At 57.5% G+C, this 20401-nt stretch overlaps 1 protein-coding gene across 2 annotated transcripts; it reads right to left on the bottom strand.

Annotated features, from left to right (window-relative positions):
* Positions 1 to 6076: 6076 nt before the first annotated feature.
* On the bottom strand, positions 6077 to 19472 carry UBE2I (ubiquitin conjugating enzyme E2 I). 2 transcript variants are annotated; one of them, XM_024759457.1, is made up of 7 exons: positions 19340 to 19472; positions 15131 to 15206; positions 14876 to 14959; positions 13866 to 13938; positions 9379 to 9488; positions 9177 to 9256; positions 6077 to 6706 (listed from the first exon to the last, which is right to left on the bottom strand). In XM_024759457.1, the coding sequence occupies exons 2-7, from the start codon at positions 15194 to 15196 to the stop codon at positions 6643 to 6645; spliced, it is 477 nt and encodes a 158-aa protein (XP_024615225.1). In that variant the 5' UTR covers positions 15197 to 15206; positions 19340 to 19472; the 3' UTR covers positions 6077 to 6642. The 2 variants fall into 2 exon arrangements, with proteins under 2 accessions (XP_024615225.1, XP_024615226.1); XM_024759458.1 differs by lacking the exon at positions 19340 to 19472 and adding an exon at positions 18546 to 19022.
* Positions 19473 to 20401: the final 929 nt, after the last annotated feature.

Here is a 20401-nt window from a genome sequence, read left to right as displayed (position 1 = left end):
CTCCGGGCTCGCTTCCGCCCCTCCCCCGCCTCCCTTGAATCCCACCACCGCGCCCCCGCCGCAAGGGGCGCCGGGCGAGGATCCCTGCGACCCCCGTGCTCTGCCGGGCACCCCCTCTCCCAAGGGGCGGGGTTCGGGGCTGTCAGTCAACCCACAGGTGGGTGCCGCGCGGGAGCAGTATCTGCTCTGCGTCAGGACCCTCTCCTGGGGGCCCCAGGGAAGCCAGAGTCGACGAAACGGAACAAGATATGCCCGGGTCCGCAGCGCAGACTTTTCTGGAAAGCCTGCGCAGTCATCTCCGAAGTCGCCCTACCAGCCCAGAGCTGTCCCCAACACAAACATGGAGCGGATCTTGGTCTGAGGACTCCTCCACCGCGGGCCTAATCGCTCTTCTTCTCAGAAGGGACAATCCGCACCCGGGGCAAGGGGGTGCTGCAGGCACCAACCCGGGATGCCCACAACAATCCTGATCACCTGTTGGGGTGACCGACCCCATGGCCCATCCTGGGTCACTTGCTGGGTTGCCCCTCCGGCTGGAACCGCCGTCATGCTCTGGACCCCCTCTAGCGCCATTCCCAGCCCATCCTCGGTGCCCCTCCACCGCACCGTGGTCACCTGGAGAGCTTGTAAAAACAGATTGCTCGGCCCACCCGGGACCTGCTGATTCCCAAAGTCTGGGCTGGGGCCCCATCATCTGAGGCTCCTCCCACCACACTTGGAGAACCCTGGGGGCTGCTCAGAGGTTCTGAACTTGTCAGAGACGCACAGGGTCCCTGTATCCCAGCCCTGCCTTTGGCGGATCCTGCTGGACCCTCAGAGCACCTTTTACTTGGGGATCAAGACTGTGGTTTGGATAAGTTTTCACCCCAGAGACTTCGTCTCTAATGGAGGTACTCCAGGCCAGATGGGGAACAGACAGACCTGGAACCCACTTCAGCTCAGACCCAGAGGCAAAAGACAGTTGGCGCTGGGGAGGCCAGGGGTCAGCTGAACTTAGGAGAGGGCCAGAGTCTGGAGGAGCAGGGTTCCAGAACAGAGCTGCATGCTGGGAGGCAGCCCACCTGTGCTTTCTTCACTCCCCAGTCCAGAGGAGACCAGGTGCTTCCCCTCACCCCAGGATGCGGCCACCACCTGTCTCAATTTCTAGACCCAGACTCACAGCCATGCCATGCGTGCCTGTCTGTGCAGGATAAGACACAGAACCACCTGGTTTGGGGAAGACAGCCCTGCAGGGTGGGAGACAGCACTGAAGGGTGGGTTCTCCTTCTGGAAGTTCTGGCCCCAGGCCCTGCTTCCATCCTGACCCAGCACAGCCAGGCAGATGGGGGCGGGGGTGCTCAGGAAATGCACAATGGCTTGGGACAGATGAGTCAGGTGAGCAGGGGAGGGGCCTGGATCCCGTGCCACCAGCTGCCCCTTGGCTTCCTTCTGCAGGGGATGGGAATGGTTTGGGGGCAGCTAATGTCCTTCCCTGGGGATTTGGCAGGTCCTGAGCCAGGGTCTTGTAAGCTGATGCCCCCCACCTCTGCAGTCTTGCATCAGGTTCTGCCAACCTGTTGGAACAAACACTGCCTGGTTGCCATGGTGATCCTAATGGCTTTGGGGTGAAGAGAAGAGAGCCTACGAGAGCCTGCAGCTGCTGTAAACAGGAAGTTAGGAGGGGCAGCTGCCAGTGGAGGGGGCCTCTACTCACACCCCCATCCCAAGCTCTGAGGGGAGCTAAGGGGCTGGGGGCCAGCGACGTCACGAAGATGCACCAGCCGCTAAGACTAACACCACGCAGCCTGTCGGGGCAGAGGGCGCCTGGAGGCCTCACCACTCTCTTTTGCAGGTAGGGAAACTGAGGCCCAGAGAGGCCCAGAGAGGGGAAAGGGCTTGTCCAGGGCTACACAGCAACAGGCTGGGTCCCAAAGCCAACTCTGGGCCTCTGTTTCCCCAGGAAAGCATAATCCTCAGGGTCCTTCCCTCCACAAACATTTCCTGGGGAGGGAATGATGGTCCCGTTCATGCCGACCCCTTCATTGTCCCCCAACCTCCTGGGTCAGACTCCTGCCCTGCCACACTCCTCCACTGCCTTGGGCCTCAGTTTCCCTCATTAGTAAAACGGAGATAGCAGCAGCAGAGCCCACCTCTCAGCAGGGGGAGGGGATGGCCTTACCGAGGAGCAAGTGCTGGTTAGAGTCAGCTGCAGCTCCTCCAGTCCACAGGGGTTGGGAACTGGAGCCACCATTGCCCAGGACCCTCCAGTGGCCTTGGGAGGGTCTCTTTCCTTCAGGGACTTAGTTTTGGCCTCCACAGGTTGGAGGTTTAAGCTCATCCTTGTGCGATCCCACAGCCAGTAGAGGACAGGGAGGGACGCCCCTTGCCCTGTGCCTGTGCCCCAGGCCTCGAGCTGAAGGATTTACGTTGGCCCCCTTGCCCCAGGCCCCCCACAGCGGTTCTGAGCTTGACGGGCTGTGAGGGGGCAGCTCGGGGCATGCACAGGAGTTAGGGCACAAGACACCCTGCCTATGGGGATCAGGGCTCGGTGGGTCTTGTGGGGAGGTGGGTTTACTCATGGAGCTTCCAGCTGGAAAGGGTCTGGCAGACAGGGTGAGTGGCTTTTCCTTCTTAGGGCCAGGAGAAAAGCACCAGGCTCTGGGCAAACACTCTGATGGCTGCTGACAGGCAGGGAGAAGGGGCCTCAGAGGTGAGAGGCATCCTGGTAAGTCCAGGGCACTGCCATCACTTTTAATAATGCATGAAATCACGCCCTATGGTGGCAGCCCTTGGAATTGCAGGCACAGCCTCCTAGCAGTCAGGCTTCTCCCACAGCTCTCTGACCCCCGTAGCACCTGTCGGAGGACAATGGCAGGAAAAGCGGGAAGGGAGGTGGATCACAGGGAACTCATGGGCACATAGCCCGGGAATTCGGGTCAGGGTCCCTGCCTGCCCTCGGCTGGAGGACCCTGAGGGACTGCAGGAATCTGTCCCATTACCTGTGCTATCCTGGGTGGTTCTGCCAGCAGAAGTGGTGGCTCCAGGTGAGAGGGGGTCTGGCCCACATGTGACCCCTTGCCTGGGGCACTTAACCAGAAGCCCAGTGGGGGTCCTGCTGCCAGGATCTGTGCGGGTGGAGCCTGTGCCAGGCTGGGTGCTCTGGGGCCTCAGGCCCGAGGTTTTCATGGGGCTGGGGGTGGGGACAGAGCAGCAGCCCAGCCAGGGCTCTGCAGGTCTCCGTGAGGCCCAGGCGACCGGCGGCAGAGCTGGGAATGGGTCAGGTGCCTGGCTCCTCCATGCACATCCCTCTGCTCACAGGAGGCCGAGGCACTCGTCCTGGCTCTGGGGCCCCAGATTCCTTCCTCAAGGCAAGAAAAACCCCCTTGGGATGAGTCACCTGTAAGAGCAGAGGCTGGGAGGGAAGGACCCAGGCTGGGGCCCTGTAACTTTCTTTTGCTGCTCCCTCATTATTTTCTTCTAAAAGCTCAGATAAAACAGCTTCCTGACTGAGGCCCAAGGCTTTGGGCAAGTGGCAAAGTCCGTAGGGTCTGAGGAACTAAGGGTGGATGGGACCCAGTGCTCTAGCTCCTCTGCCAGGCCCATGGCCTCTGCAGATGGGGTCACAGTAGTCTGGAGGCCTCCAGATGAGCCTCCTGACCACTGAGGCAGGACACCCCCAGGCTCAGCACCAGGGTCGGCTGGGGACAGATCTGGACCAGCACTCCTTGGGCCCCTCCCTGCTGGAGTTGACTTAGACCAGTTGGAGCCGGCCCAAGTCAGTGCTCGGGGGCTCCAACCTGGCAACACGTCACCATGGCAAGCTCAAACTGGAGGCAGGGCCTGATGTATGGTAGGAGGGCTTTGGGCTGCCTGGTCAGGGAGCAAGGTGGCCTCATGGGGGTGGGCAGGTGTGAGGACACGGTGCTGACTCGGCCAGGACAGTCCAGGGAGGCCGGGGGGGACCCCCAGGGACCCAGAGCCCAGCCAGGAGCCTATCTGGGCTCCAGGCAGAGTGGTTCCTGGGGAGATAAGCTCCCAGCTTGTCCTACCTGTGGTCAAGTTCTCCTAGAAGCCCCAACGCTGGGTTCCTTGCTCTGCACCCATGTAACAGCCTGGCCCGAGCCAGTCCTGGGCACAGTGTCCCAGGGGCCTGGTCAGGGTCTGAGCCAAGGGCTCACAGGCACCTTGGCACCGTGAGGATGGCATCCTGGTGCCCCAGGGAGGTCCACCCTGGCGGTGAGGAGGTCCCCATGGGGGGAACCTGCTCCAGCAGGCCAGGGAGGTACAGGCGAGACTCAGGGGACAGGGCCAGGGGTCAGTGCAGGATGTGGGCCCAGCCTTGGCTGCCCACGCCCCAGCCTCAGAGGCACAGACGGGGGGATTCAAACTTGGCTCTAGGGAATGTCACCCTCTGCCACTTGCGGGTCACTGAGCATCTGATGCTGGAAGCCGAGGGAGGAGGCGGCTCCAGCAGCTCCTGGGCCAGCAGCACAGGACCCTGGAATTGGCCAGCCTGGCCCCCCTGACACCGAGCATGAGGCAGCCTGTGTGGACGGAGCAGGAAAAGGACACCCTGCAGGCGGCAGTTAGTGGAAATGTTTTAATTAGAGGATTTTTAGATACAGTGGTTAATCTATAGCCCACAATTCCTTACTAATTATTAGGCGCCTCATGCTGGGAACACACGCTCTTCCCTTACAGTAGAAACAGAATCATCGCATTTCATAGTTCTTGTGTTACAAGATTCACATCTTTGTTAAGCCAAGGACTGTGGCACAAAAGGACATTTCATTAGCCGAAGTCACGACAATTTGCTAGAAACACTGATTACTTTAGAATGCTTTAACTAGAAAATATATTGAATTTCCATATATATTAACCATATACATGTATAACTATTACTAAGAGTAGTTCAGTCATTACAAAATAAGACATTCTGGGAGAGGCTACAAATACACAACCCGTTGGATCCCCCGAAGGCCCTCTGTGCCCAACACATTGTGGACATCAAACTGGGAGCTCAGCAGCTCGACACATCCAGCTCAGTGAGCTGGGAAGGCACTGGGGCCTTGAGCCACAGGTGCTGTGGGCTCAGGGGCCCCCAACTTCCACCACGATCCTGTTGCCAGGCCACGTGTTTCTCAAGGCGAGCCTTGGCCCTTCTTGACCAGGGGCCCGGGTGACCAGTCCTCCTCGAGCTCCTATGGGGATCATCCTGCCCCTGGGTCTGTGGGCCGGAGCCACAGGTGCAGGGGTCCCCCAGCAAGGGTCCTCAGGGTGGGAGGGCAGGCCGGCTCCAGGCTTCGTTGGGACCCGGAGGCCAAGTACCCGCCTTGGCAGTGCTGGGGTGCAGGACACGGGCCCGGCCCCCTCTGCCACTTCCTGGCTCCATCTTCGGCACCTCCTGCTGAACCGGGACCCAGGCCCACTCCGACAGCGTCGAGGATGTCAAGGAAGTTCTGCAGCTTCAGCGGCCTCATCCGCGGTGCTTTGAGGAGAGCAGCCTCCAGGCAGAGCAGGATCAGATGCTTCAGGAAAAGGGAAGAGCCTGAGGGGCAGGCGGTGGCCGGTTGCTGCTCTTTCAGGGTGTCCTGGTGCCAGGACCACCTGCGTCTGGCGGGGACACATGGACACTGATGTGCAAGCACAGGAGTGGGGGTTGGTGGGAGTTGCGGGGAGGGATGGCGCAGGTGCTACACGTAGAGGCTGGGGCAGCTGCTGAGGCCAGGGCGCTGCTGGGCAAGAGGAGGCCACACGCCTCACCCGCAGGTTGGGCTCCACTGTCAGGGGTCCGCCATCCTCAGCCGCCTGCGATGGCACTGAGGGGGCGAGCTGCTTGAATGGCAGTCCTCCCCGGGCCCGCCTGGCCTGGGTTAGGCATCTTGTCCTCCTGATGGCCCAGGCGGTGCGAGCTTTACAAAGGTCTCGATGCCAGTTCCAACCTGACCAGACCAGAACTCTCTAGCACTCTGCAACCCAGAGCACTGGCATCGGGGGGACAGAATACACAGCACTATTTACAGAGGATGGGGCCGAGTGGGGGGTGCTGGGCACACGGAGGTCACCTCCTCACTTTTAATGATGATAATGCAACAAAAACCTTTATATAAACAGTTTATTTACTCTAAACAGCAACACAGACAAACGCCATATAAACACAAAGGAAGTGATGCGGAAACGCAACGCTGGCTGACTGTGGATCTGAGGCTCGTAAGCAACACAAGCCGGGCTCTGGGAGAGGAGGCAGTGGGGCGGGGCAGGTCTGATTTTCTGTTTCGTGCAGCCAGCTGAAGGCTAAGTGCAGCTCTAGACGGCGTGAAGCATGCCTGCATCCGCGAGCAAAGGAACTAGCTCCTTGGGACTCATTGAAGTATAAAAGTTTATAATTTTACAGCAGTTGAAATACTGACATCAATATTAAAATAAAAGCAAGTTTTACATAACAATCAAAAATACAAAAGACTGAAGGAAGAGACCCTGTATGAAAAACTGGGCGATTCAGCGAGCCAAGACTGTACCAGTGGCGGAAATGGAAAATGGCGCCCGCCCAACCCTCCCCAGGTGACCAGTAATTGTAGAGAGCAACGTTAGATTTGCAAAAATTTTGTAAACAAGTTCTTGCCACACCAATCCCTTCCTTTTTATGATGCCACAGGTCGCTGCTTATGAGGGAGCAAACTTCTTGGCTTGTGCTCGAACCCTTTTCTCGTATTCCACTCTGTTTTGGCTGAGGAGGTCAAAAGAGAGACATGTTAGCATGTGCAGCCGCTGCCCGAGGGCGCCCAGGAAGCCTGGAGCGCATGAGCGAGGAGGTCTCGGGGGCACCGGTCCTGGGCCAAACTGGGAGGAGGGTGAGCCCTGTGGGTTTGCCGGTCTAGCCAGTGACCAGCAGCTTCTTTCCCTACCTCTGAGGCAGCATCCATCATACTCGTCACTGGAGGAAACAGATCTCCCAGTACCATCTGCTTCAAAACCAGACACAAACCTCTGGGGGGTTTGCCCTCGGCTCTCAGTACCATGGGAGAAGGTGCGAGCAGCTTACGGCAGCCAGGCAGGACCCCAGCTGGGGCTCTAGGGTGAGAACCACCGCTGGTAAAAGGGGCCAATGTGCATCGCCCCGAGAGGAGATATTTGCAGACAGGGTTCCTGGACACCCAGTGCTGGGGCTGGTCAATGACCCTCACGAAGGTGTGCAAAGCCCCCGCTAAGAAAGTGAGGGGTCTTTCCAAGCTGTGCTGTGCAACCAGCGAGGCCCCTCAGAACACAGCCCACGGCCTGAGGCCCAGCTATAACCACAGCCCAGGCACGGGGTGGCAGAAGCTCCTCAGCTGCATCATGGCGCTGACGGCTCCAGTGCCCAGGACCCTGCCTGTGGCCTCCCTGGGGAACGGCTGCAGCGCCAGCAGCGGGAGAGGCAGAGCTGCTGGTGCGCCCTGTGCTGGCCCAGCGCCAAGGAGGCTGGTGTGGCCCTGAGAGCTGGAGAGTGAGGTCATGGGACCAGCGCCTACAGTGGTCTGAGCACACCCACCCCTGGCCCCTAACCTTCGACCCTGGCTCCCAGTGTTGTGTCAAGCCCAGGCCACCACAGCCCCAGGGCGGAGGCAGTGGCCAGGGAGCTTTGGAAGGAGTGGGCGGAACAGCCAAGTCCAGCTCAGCCACTGACCAAGTGAAGGCCGGGACGGGGCTGCAGGCACCTGCCAGTGTAGGACGTGCCCTGTGACCTTTTGGGAGCAAGGTGGGAAAGCAGGCAGACCCCACCAGCCTGGGCCAGCACCGACCACACAACCAGAAGAGCCTCGGTGCCTGACGGTGCAGAGCAGTGTCCCATGGTACCTCGGCCACACGCCGCTGCCACCAACACAGAGAACCCAGGAAACCCCGGCTCTGCTCTATGAGCAGCAAGGAGACATCTCGGGCTTGAGGGCCACACGCCTCTGTCGCAAGGACTCAGCTCAAACGAGTACCCCAGTGGCCTTATTTACAAAGGGTGCAGGGCCAACGGGGCGCGGCAGTGAAAGCACACAGCGCCCAGCTTGAGGTCAGGGCAGGAGTCGCTGACGCTCCACTTGAGCCACTGAGCAATGCCCCCTGGCGGGAAGCCCCAGGGAAGAGGCCAGATTGAAGTCCGGAGGGGGTGGGCCAGGGGGCTCTGGGACCTTGGCCCTGCCGGGGGGTTCTTCTGCCCTTAGACAACACTGGGCTGGGCCCAGAGACCTGAGCCATCTTGGGAAGAGAAATACCTCTCCTGCAACGTGGTGCTTCTCTCAGGTGGACTCGCAACAGCTGGGGTGCCGGCTGCTCAGAGCAGCCCCAGCACAGTCTCAGCCTCTGCTTTACCCTCCACCTCCCACTCCAGATGCCCTCCAGGAAGGGACAGGCCCCTGCCTGGCCTCTCCCGAGGGCCAGCCCCTTGGGTCCCAGGCCACTGGGGCACCTGGGCACTGTTCTCAGAAAATGCTACTCTCCGTTCCCCAATTCCCCTCAGGTGTGGGCCTGGGTTTCTGAACATCGGCAGATGGAGCAATGGACGTCAGAGCCCCAGACTAGCTTAAGGCCCCGTCCAGACCAGCCTGGGGAGGACCACAGGCTCACACGCCACGTTTAACCACTGCTCACCCCAATTACGTCATACCAGGCCTCCTCCCTCATCACGGAGAGTGGACGCAGGACCCACGTGCCATGCGGGGAAGGGCCAGGCATGGAGTGGACGCCTGGCACTGGGGGGTGGGGGGGTAGGGATCACAGCAGCTGGGTGGCCAAGAGCAACCTGATCATCACGCCCCCCCTGACCACCCCCATTGGAGGCACCACACCCAGGCGGGACCAGGAAGAGGGGCTCGAGATGGGGAGAGCAGCAGGAGATCTGAGGTCCCTGGTTGAGCTGGGTTGTTGGACATCCCTCCCTCAGGGCCCCAGTCAGGGGGATGTTCCCTCTGAGCTGGACCAGAGTCCCAGGGCTGGCCCGGCCACAGCTCAGACACAAAGTGGCCAACACCTGAGCTCGGCTTCCTGACACCCACCCCACCGCGGGTCACCTGTTTCTGCACACGCAGATCCCTTGGCTGCAGGACAGCCCGGCTGCCATGTCTCACCACCCCCTACCGCTGCCTCCCAGCCAGGCTGTCAGGGGCAGCCTAGACCAGACTTCAGGGAGGCCAAGAAGAAGTTGCAGCAAACGGGGCTGGATTGCTACTAACCAGTAGATCGTGTAGGCCTCTGCTTGAGCTGGGTCTTGGATATTTGGTTCATTTAGAAGTTCCTGTATTCCTAATAAGATCTGCGTAAGAAACAAAACAAACACAGCAAGATGAGGCCAGCGGGCTGAAAGGCAAACTTTCCCGGGATGGAGGATCACTGGCCCTCGGGCCCTGAAGGGTGGAGGGAGCTCGCACTCCATACCTGCTTAATCGTGATGGCCGGCCTCCAGTCCTTGTCTTCCTCCAGGATGGACAGGCACACTGTGCCTGAGGGGTACACATTTGGATGAAATAACGGCGGTTCAAACTTGCCTGGAGCAAAGGGAATGAAAGAAACATGTTTCTGGTGGCAGGTGTCTTCCTACCAAGTAATGTCCTGCCCCGACGGGGCCTCTCCCCCTACACTGGGGCACCCGGCTGGTCACCAGGCACCTGGCCAAGAACTACTTAGAAAAACGAAACTGGCCCTGAGGTGGGAGGAGTAAGCAGCCACCTTCCTGACAGACTCAGAGGGGAAGCCACGTGCTCCCAGGACCCCACCCGGGGTAGCTGGCATTCAGAGCACAGAGCCCCAGATGGCTGCCCCCATGTCCTTCCAGCTGGGCTGTGGCCTGACTCAGGAAAATGGGAAGGGGCCACTGCAGCAGGTGAGGAGGGTCCTGCGGGAAGGCCAAGGGCAGAAACTCAGAGGCCCTTCCAAACAAGTGGCCATTTTCAAAGCAGATCATCCTGCTTCAAAACAGAGGCTTTTATGACCCCACATTCTTCCTTCAAAAACAAAATAACACAAAGCAAAAAAAGTTAATTTTCTTTTTAAAAAATAAAAATAAAAAAGAATACATATAGGAAATTTGAAAACATAAAAGAGCAGAGAGCAGCAGGGACTTCCCTGATGGTCCAGTGGTTAGGACTCTGCGCTTCCACTGCAGGAGACGTAGGTTCAATCCCTGGTTGGGGAACTAAGATCCTGCATGCCTTGTGACACGGACAAAAATAATAAAGGAAAAAAAAAAAGGCAGGAAAAAATTGCCATTTTGAGCCCCACCCAGGGTCCGTTAACTCACCTAATGTGTGTTTTTCTCTCATCTGGGCGCTTTCCCCCTTTCTCTTGATTTTTAAAACATTATTTAATTATACCCAGAAAAGTTCAGCTAGTACACTTGATGAATTACCAAAAATGAACACACCCACTCATACCAACAGCTTCCAGAAAACTCCCTCCCTCACCTGCCTCATTATCCCAACTTGTACACCCGCCCCGCCCCCAGACCAGGACTCACAGCTCTACACCCAGGGGTCAGTTTGCACCTTGCTGCCACACAGGCCTCGCTGGGAGAAGCTGCCCATGGACTTGCCCACCCCACCGTAGGTGCACATCTGAGCTACTACAACTGAAGGTGGAAACATTCCTGAACGTGAATTCTAGTGCACACAATGTGAAAATGCAGGGTTGTAAGGTGTCCATGTTGAACTTGAGTAGATACTGCTCATTTCCACAGCGGCTATATCAACTTACATGCTGCCAGCAGGGTCTGCATGTTCCCACGCTTTGTGACTTTGCCAGCCCCTGGTGGTGTCAGCCATGGAATTCAGCCACCCTGATGACAGTGGCTGCCTCTCATGGTTCTGATTTGCATTTTCCTTTCACTCCCTGCGACGCACTTGCTGCTTCTTTGGAGAAGCTCTTCTTTAAACCTCTCACACGCTTTTCTTGTTGACTTGCAGATGCTCTTTATGTACGTAGGACACAGGCCCTTTGTTATTTGTCTCCCAGCACCCCCCAGCCCCTCACCCCCATCTCAGGTGACTGGCTGCCTTCCCTCTGCACCAGGTCACCCTCCTGACTCCTAACACTGCAATCACATGGACTGCTGACCTCCACAAACGGAACCTGGTCCAGCTCCTTGGCATCTGGGAGACTCACTCATGTCACGAACACTCAGACTCTTCCTTCTCTCTGCTGCAGACTGTCCCACGGTTCATCTGTCCATTCTACTGTGAACAGACACCTGCACTGCCCCCAGCTTTTTCCAGACACACGCCACCCAGGCCTTTCGGTGTGCACACTTGCACCAGGGCAGGTGTTAAGTGTAGCCTCAGTAGACAAACCGAGAGCTTTCTGAGAGAAGTGCTCTCTAGAGCTGGGCCCCTCCCTCCCCACTGCCTGCCTGTTCCCGCTGGGTTGTCACTTGCAGTGTCTGGTGATGAGGTCAGGCACCTTCCCCTGTGCCCACTGGCTGGGTGAAGAGCCTCTTTTGGGAAGGGCCTGAGCTAATGGCGGTTTGCCCTTTCTCACTGAAGTGCAAATGCTCTTGATGTATTTGGAACGAGAACTGACAAACACATCCCATCTCTCTCCTCACTCTCACTGGTGTCTCCTGATGAGGAGATGGTCTTGATTTAAATGCAGTCCAGCTCATCCTTTCTCTCCTTATGGTTAAAGTGCTCTCAGCCCGCCCACGTGATGGAGAGGTCCTCCCGTCTCCTCCACAGCTGTACTTCCCACCGGGCACCAAGATCCGCAGGACAGCGAGCTCTCCTTCCACTGGGCCCCCCATGCCTCCCAGAGTCGCCTCTGTCATCAGCCAAGCTTGTATACGGCTGGCCTCTCTGGACTCTGCCTTGCAGGCCTGTGTCTCAGTGTCCCTGCAGCAGATCTCGGCCCACTTTCCATCTTGCCGTCCTACAGGTCTGGGTGCTCTCCTCACCCAAGCGGCCTCAGCCTAGGCCTCACAATCTCCCCCCACAGATTGGGCATGGCTGTTCTCAGCACCCTGCATTTCCTGCATTTTAGAGTCTGCGTGACAGTTTCCAAAAAAGTCTGCTTGTGTTGTGACTGGGATCACACTGAACCTGCAGAAGAGCTGGGAGAGAACAGGCACATGCACTCAGTCTTCCGAGCTGTGCACACGGCCTGTCCTGCCAGGGATCAAGGCTGCCCCTGATCCTTGCAGAAACGTCTGATCATTTTCAGCGGAGAGATCTTTTTTTTTTTGGCCACGCCTTGGGGCTTGTGGGATCTTAGTTCCCCGACTAGGGATTGAACCCACGCCGTTGGCAGTGAAAGCTGGACCAGAGGATTCCCTTTTAAATTTATATTTATTATTTTTTTGGCTACACTGGGTCTTAGTTGCAGCACGTGGGATCTTTGTTGGGCATGCAAGATATTCCGTTGCAGCATGCAGGCTTCTCTCTAGTTGTGGTGTGCAGGTTTTCTCTCTCTAGCTGTGGCACGCGGGCTCCAGAGGGCGTAGGTTCTGTAGTTTGCGGCACGCAGGCTCAGTAGTTGTGGTGCACGGGCTTAGCTGCCCCACGGCATGTGGGATCTTAGTTCCCTGACCAGAGATCAAATCCATGTCCCCTGCATTGGAATGTGGATTCTTTACCACTGGACCACCAGGGAAGTCCCCCCTCTTTTAAATTAAATAAAAAATTTTGTGAATTAGTCTTTTATTCAGCAATCTTAGACTCAGGGAAAGATTGTCTGCAGTCTTGTCTTCCAGTTCTTCTGCTGGGATTTCTTTTTCTTGTCTGGCTCTATCTTCTTGGAATTCCAATACAATGTAGAATAGAAGTGATGAACGTATAGCTACAATGTCTCATTTCTTGATTAAAGGTACTTTTTAAAATTTTTTGGGGGCAGCATTGGGTCTTTGTTGCTGGCATGGGCTTTCTCTAGTTGCGGCGAGAGGGGGCTACTCTTTCATTGCAGTGTGCGGGCTTCTCATTGCGGTGGCTTCTCTTGTTGCGGAGCACGGGCTCCAGGCACATGGGCTCCAGAGTGCAGGCTCAGTAGTTGTGGCACATGGGCTTAGATGCTCCACAGCATGTGGAATCTTCCCAGACCAGGGATCAAACCCATGTCCCCTGCATTGGCAGGCGGATTCTTCACCACTGCGCCACCAGGGAAGTCCCTGATTAAAGACATTCTTTAAGGTAATACCTGCACGTGGCAAAAAAATTCAAACAGCAAAGAACCACCCCAAATGAAATAAGTCTCCATCCCAGTGGTTAACTGTTAGCTTTAGAAATTCTTCTGGTTGTGCCTTTATAATAGACATCTTGAATTACTGACCACCAGAGTGAACGCTGACACAGTCTTGGTGCTGGGGGCACTCTTCACATGCTGGGGCATACGTTAAAACACCCAATTAACCACACACAGATAGCATTTGCTCATTTCCAGCTACAAAAGGGGAGGGACCTGGGGTCCTTTCTGAGTTTTGCTGAAATGTGCTCTGATGGTCTGGCCACTGCACTATCTCAGATGCAGCCCTGGCCCTTTCTTCCTGCCGCTTTCTCTGGAGACTTCAGCACGCTATCCACCCAGGATGCACACGCTGCACCACATAAGTATCAAATTCTAACAGGCAACAAAACCCTCTGGGGGGTGAGGCTCTGGACCGCTGTCCTTCTGCATGTCCATCCCATCCAGGGCTGGAACTTGGTGGCACTGAGGGCCCACCTCCCAGTGATGAGAGCTGATTCTGGGTCTGAGACTGGGCCTATTATGTGCACCTCTAGCCACTGGGGGTACAAACAGACTCAAATCCACAGCCAGCCCCAGGGATCAGAGTCCCTGGAGCCACCCCAGGAGCAGAGCAGGACATAATTGAAGCTCCACAGGCCCAAGCTCTCTGAAGGAACAGGCAGAAGCCGACCGACTTCTGAGGACTGCATTCTACTTACATTTCGGAGGTGAGGATGGATAATCGTCTTTGAACAGCATCCGTAGTTTAAACAAGCCTCCTTCCCACGGAGTCTGTTGGGAAATAAAACTGTGATCAGGTGTGCTGCGGGTCTCTGCGGCGGGCTGGGCCCAGGAAGGGCAAGGAGCTTGCTCCAGCTGCACCCCAGGATGGTGAGGGCCCCCCAGAGGCAGCTCCTAATGGCTCACAGCCCACTAGCAGGACTGTTGGGGCCTCCATGACCCCCGAGTTGGCAAGGGCCTTCCCTGGAGAGACAGGAGGCCCTAGGGGGCTCCCGCCGACACTGAGTGGGTACAGTGAAGACTTGGCGGCTCTGTGAGGCTCCTCCCTCAGGTCCCATGGGTCCCTGGGCAACCTCCCAGTTCCACGGCCCAACACCCCTCCCCACCCGCCACCCCCAGGCCTACTGCTGTATGCTTACAACCATGGGTAGGAGAAAATGGAGACGATGAAGCCCTGTCATCACCCAGACACCTCAGGAGTCTCCTCCTTCCTTCCAGTTCACCCAAGAAGAGACCCTCCCTCCCAAATGCTTCCAACGTGCCAGTCCTAACGGACCCAGGCACACTCAGGTGAGCAGAGGAGGCAGCACCGTGGCCCATGAGTGCAGGACACGCGGGGCCCCACATAGCTGTCTTAGGTGGCTGATGCCGGGCCTCTGTGTCTAAGGATCTGCAGGTGTCCCAGGCTCAAGACCCACACCCCCCGCGCCCCAGAGCATCACCATGTCCAGGTTGCTTCAACCTCAGCCCCCCTCCACCCCCTCCAGGGCTCCTCCTGCTCCTGGGACGTGGCAGGGGGGCTGCATGACGCCACCCCTCCCCATCTGCTAGAGCCCAGCTTCTTTCTGAATTAAGACTGCCCGGAGGGCCACATGTCACCCTAACCTTGTCCCCCTGGCCAGGGGATGGGACCACGGCCCGCGTGACCATCACAATCATCACACACACTTGAACCTGAGTCCTTCTGAAGGGGGGCAGCCCCTCTTACCCCCTTCTTCCCGGGAATGGCGCACTCCCAGTTCATGAGGTTCATCGTGCCGTCGGGATTTTTTGTTGGGACGGCCACAAAACCCTGAGAGGAAACAACACAGGGCACATCAGCGCCGTGGCAGCCGGTTCCCTGCTCCCGGGATAAACCCGCCAGCATCAGCCCAGAGGCCAAATGGCCGACCCGCAGGGACCTGACGTTCTTGTCAAGGGGAAACCATCACCCTGCCACACGCAGAAGTAAAGCTTTCCTTACAAATGGGTGGTCTTTTCTCCAAGCTTTCCTCTCCTGGGCGAGTCTGCTGAGGGCGATCCCCGACATGTTTGCGTCCCTAGAAGAGATGGGCAGAGTGTGCGATGAGCACCGGCAGCTGTGGGCCCTCTGCCCCCTCACCCCGTGCCCAGCCCAGCCCAACAGACTCGCTTCCAAGAAGCAGGGAAACCAAGGTTCCCACCCGGCCCCACACGCCGCTCTGGACAAGCTGTCACGGCTCCCCCCACCCTGGGGTGGGGGGGGGTGCTCCCAGCCTCCTGGTGCAGGCAGCTCACCAGGGAACAGGAAGCGGGTCTCCCATCCCCAGGCCCCCATGGCATGCGCTGTGACCTGCATTTCATGGTGACACAGAGCTCCAGAGAAGCAAAGCCCCAGGCCCAGGTCACACAGCTGCCAGGTGCTGCGTGGGGAGGGGCGCCATGCACTCGCAGCAGCCACCTGCCCACTAGCCCTGCCCTCTTTGTCCTGTGCACCTGCTGGAGTGACAGGTACCCCAATTCCACCAGACTCCGTAGCAGAGGCAGGGACAAGACGGGGATGTCCAGAGCGCGGGCCCGAGACCTGGGAGGGGCAGTCTCTGAGCACTCCCCTTTCCCGGTGCAGGGACGTGGGGGTGCTGGCAGGCCTCCGGCCCAGAATCGGGGGCTCAGAATCTAGACTCATGCCCGGCCAGGAGGAGAGCCCTGGTCCTGGAAGGCAACCAAGAGGGAGGCAGCCCTGGGCAGAGAGCAGTTTAACCATGCAAGGGGTGGGGGCTGCACAAGTCCAGAGGCAGCACCCCCGCTCCCACCAGCATCCAAAAGACCCACCTGTCACCAGGCCTGGGGGCTCAGGCCTTCCCTGGCCCCTGCCACTTTCTCATCCTACAGCCCCACCCTAGGAGCCGCTGCCACTCCACCTGTTGTGAGTGGGCCAAGACCTGTCTCCCAGTGACTTTGGGAAAGTCAACAAAAGGGGGAGCAGGCCCTGCAGCCAAGCTACGCAAACTCCTGGTCTCTCCTGAATATCGGCTCCCCTGCACCTCTGGACCACAGACCCTCAGGGCTTGGCGGCATCAGCCATTCAGATTCATTGCCCGGAGCTGTCAGCCCATCTCCCAGGTGCTGCTCACGCAGCACGCAGACCGGACCAGACCAGGCATGTGGCACTCTATCATAACCCCTGCTGCCCTCAGCCTCCTCCTGCCCACGAGAACGTGACCCTTAGGGACTTCCCTGATGATCCAGTGGTTAAGAATCTGCCTTCCAATGCACAGGATGCGGGTTCGATCCCTGATGGGGGAACTAAGGTCCCACATGCCGCGGGGCAACTAAGCCCACACGCCACAACTAAGACCTGAAAACTTGCTGAAGAATTTGACCCCAAGTGTGTTTGCTGGTCTTCAGAGTCCATGGGAACATTAAAGATACCCTGAATCAAGTATTTCCATTAAGCAAGCCTTTAACAAGACCGAAGAGAGTGTATCCTACACGTGCATGGCCGGTGGCTTGCCCCCACCCTGCAGGCTTGCACTGGAGGGCCCGGGGACAGGCCCCCTCTGCACCTCTGGCAGGGAAGAGGTCCAGCACCTCGAGTTCCCTAGGACAACATGGGGCACCCTCCGCAACCACAACACAGCTCTCAACCAGGCACAGAAGAACAAACTTCTGCCAAAGACAGAACTGGAAACCAGCCGTGCTTCCCAGCTGTGCCGGCCCTGACCCAGAGTTGGGGACCACCAAACCTGTTTTAGACCTGAGAAGGGAAGATCAGAAGTAACCTGCCCACTGAGGGAGAAGCCTCAACTCAAACCCAGGGGGTCTTCCCACTTCCGGCAGGAGGGCTGCTCCTCTCTGCAGCCCCTGCCTCATACTCACTCCTGCAGCCCCCTCCCTTGGCTAAGGCTGACCCCCAAGTGCTCCAGCAATCCAAATCAAAACCTTGTTGCAGCATCTGCTGGGACACTTTGCCCCCAGGCCTCAAACAACACAAACACGCCCACGTTCCTGCAGGAGAGGTGGAGTCAGGTCAACAATGCAACAGCAGACCAGCCGATCAGTGGGGCCCTGGGCGGCTACCTCACTGGGTGCTGGTTACAAGGGCATGTCCCCAGGCCCAGTGGCCCCATGGAGCCAGGAACTCTGCGGGGATCTGGCTCTTGGATGACTCCCCAAGAAGTAAGCATCGCTGGCGGGGAGGGCGGGTTTAGGATGGCCACCGCAGCCTCCAGCATCACCCACGAGCCCAGGTCTCAGGAAGTGGGGTGAGTTACTGCAAAACACCAGAGCAACGGGATGTGTTGTCATCAAGAAACACATATACTCATGTCATCATGAAAAAAAGCGAGGGTCAAAAATCAAAGCCCGGGTTTCCCTGGTGACACAGTGGTTAAGAATCCGCCTGCCAATGCAGGGGACATGGGTTCGAGCCCTGATCGAGCACATGCTGCGGAGCAACTAAGCCCCTGCACCACAACTACTGAGCCTGCACTCTAGAGCCCGTGCTCCACAAGAGAAGCCACCACAATGAAAAGCCCACACACGACAACCAAGAGTAGCCCCAGCTCACCACAACTAGAGAAAGCCCGCGTGCAGCAACGAAGACCCAACACAGACAAAAATAAATAAATTTATATATATAAAAAAATCAAAGCCCCCCACTCAGCAGGCATGGTGACAGGAGCTGTTGCCCTGGTAGCACTCTGACCCAAGCACACCTTCCAAAAGGCTATAACCTTGCCCAACCTCAAGATTAAGTCCAAGACAAGTAACACCAGGCCTGCACCCAAAACAGAATTTCTCTTTGCCACCCCCAACCCCAGAGCTCTGGTCTGCCCGCTTCCTAGCCATCCGTGGACCCGACCGTCAGTAACACGTCTAGGATCTCCTTCCCTGGATGGCACACTTCTATCTGCTATTTTCATTCATTCATGCAACATAAATTGAGGAATGGTGAGTGTCGCTGCCCGGAAGGCTGACATGGGGAGAAGTGCTAGGTGCCAGGAGACACAAAGCAGGACGACTAGGAGACAGGCGGCACCTGGGTCCTAATGGTGGTCAGGTGGCTGCCTGGACACAGCCTGCAGCAATGGGCTTAGTGCAGGAACATAAGAAAGAGCTGGAAGGGTGGGCACTGGTCCTGAGGGCCTGGGATTGCTTGAGGGAGGCGGGGAGATACAGCAGATCAGGGCACAGGAGAGCGCCAGCCGCTTTTGTCTTTAAGACTCTCTTGTCGGAGGCTAGGGCAGTAACCCCAAAGTCTGTAAAACTGTAAAACCTTCATTCCTGAGACTTTCTCAAACCCTTCAAATGGCTCTTCTAAATAGGACTCAACCCCACCTCATCCCCAGGGCTGGTGGGAACGACCCCCCCACACGGGGCTTGAGGGATGTGGAGGATGTCCACAGCAAGCCCCTCACCAGCCAGGGCAGAGCACGCAGCATAGGCTGGCGGCCACCTCTCAACTAATGAACGCAGAAGTTCAGCAGCAGAAGACAAGCAGCTGGCGTGAGGTTCCCGAGTCTGCGCTCGGCCAGGCATCAAGACTGGTTTCTGGAGCCCCAGGGCAGCACTCTGGACACCGAGGATCCGTGGATTCCGGAATGGGCAAGCCAGTACTCGGGCGGCTCTGGAGGGGCAGGGCTGGGCCAGGACGCAGGAGAGGCCAGCAGGGCAATCCTGAGCACCGCCTGTATGCTGACCGCATGCCAGGACCCTGCCACAGGCCACCTCTTCTGCTGACAACGGACAAAGCTGCCTCTGCAGGCCCTGTCCAAGCACCAGCTGTGGTTGTCTCAGGTGCAAATGGTAATGGGGGGGGGTGTCCCCACAGGAGTTCCTGCAGCCCCTTCCTTAGGGGTGCCAATGGACCAGAGTGGGAACCAAAAAGACCGCTTCCACCACCAGGGCAAACAGCCACAGGTGCACACCTGCACTGTCCCAGGCAGAGACCTGGCCTCCTGCTCCCCAGGAGAAAGCAGCCAATTTGGTACATTTTAATTACAACATGGAGCCACTACTTCAGAATCGCACTTAGGATCGAATCTGCCTTCCCCAAATGACAGAGAGGCACTTAAGGAGCAGTTAAGTGTTACTAGACACTTTAAAACAGCAAAATCATAAGATATGAAAATAAGATATCTATGAACTGCTAAAGACAGCCTGCAGGGGAGGACCCGGGTTCTCCAGGGAGACCCTGGAAATCTGCCGTCACCTTCTTCCAGATCGGGCTGTACTTGAACCCGCTCTTCTAGTTGACAGGAGACTTCAGAGTCACTTACTGGCTGCACATGTGGGCGAGTGGATTCTACCACCCTCAACCTTCTCACCTGTAAAACGGAAAATAGCACTGTGACCCCACAGGTTGGCCGGGGATGAAACTGATAAAGGATCAGCAGCCCGGATGGGTCTTTTTCACCTAAACGTAAACTCCCCAGGGGAAGGCACTGGCTTCACCTGATGCAGGCACCCTGCACTCAGGAGACACTCCAGACCAGGTGCAGTTCCCTGTTCTTTCCTGACATTACTTCCCAGGACCCCAGGCCGTTTCTGAAGCAAGGCCCCAAACCCCCAGCAAGATTCACCAGACAAAGGTGCAACAAGATACAGAATTCACGCCTAAACCACCCGAAAGGCCATAAACAAGTCAGGACAAACTTGGGATCCATCTCTCTTTTCTGTTGGATAGGTTTTCTATCCAAACGCACGGTTTCCTTAAGAGCAAGAAACACTTACGACTACAGGCTTTAAAAGGAGACCAACAAAAGCCAGCTCCGCAAACACAGAAAAGTAACTTTGCTAACTGAAGAACTAAGCTTATTTCCAAATCATACAAACCAGACCAGTTAATTCCGTGATTTAGGGGCAGGTGCTAGTCGTTACCATGATCCCAGCTAATCATCGCCTCGCCTTCCTCCTACTCGCCTAACTACCAGTTCCAGCCTCCGTGCAATTGGTACAAAGCAGTCTTGGGAGGAAATCTCCCCGTTAAGGGGAGCGCTAACACTCAGTGTCCCACCAACTGGGAGCGGAGCTCCGGAGGCGCAAGAGCTCGGACTTGTTTTCATTTCTAGGCATCACACGCCACCCCCCCAAACGCGCCCGCGCTTCTGCAGCGCGCGGCTTTGCACTCTTTGTGCGGTGCGTCCTCTCCCGGGCTGGAACGCGCCACAGGTTCGCGCGCACACCTTGACCCCGGAAACGCTCCGCCTTGGCGGAGGGCTCGGCGCTCCTGTCACCGCGGCCCGAGCGGCGGGCGCCGTCTGCGGCCCTGCAG

This window comes from Neophocaena asiaeorientalis, unplaced genomic scaffold (assembly GCF_003031525.2).
Source record: "Neophocaena asiaeorientalis asiaeorientalis breed wild unplaced genomic scaffold, Neophocaena_asiaeorientalis_V1.1 scaffold254, whole genome shotgun sequence".
Lineage (NCBI taxonomy): Eukaryota > Metazoa > Chordata > Mammalia > Artiodactyla > Phocoenidae > Neophocaena > Neophocaena asiaeorientalis.
This window is presented reverse-complemented; position numbering and strand designations above follow the sequence as displayed.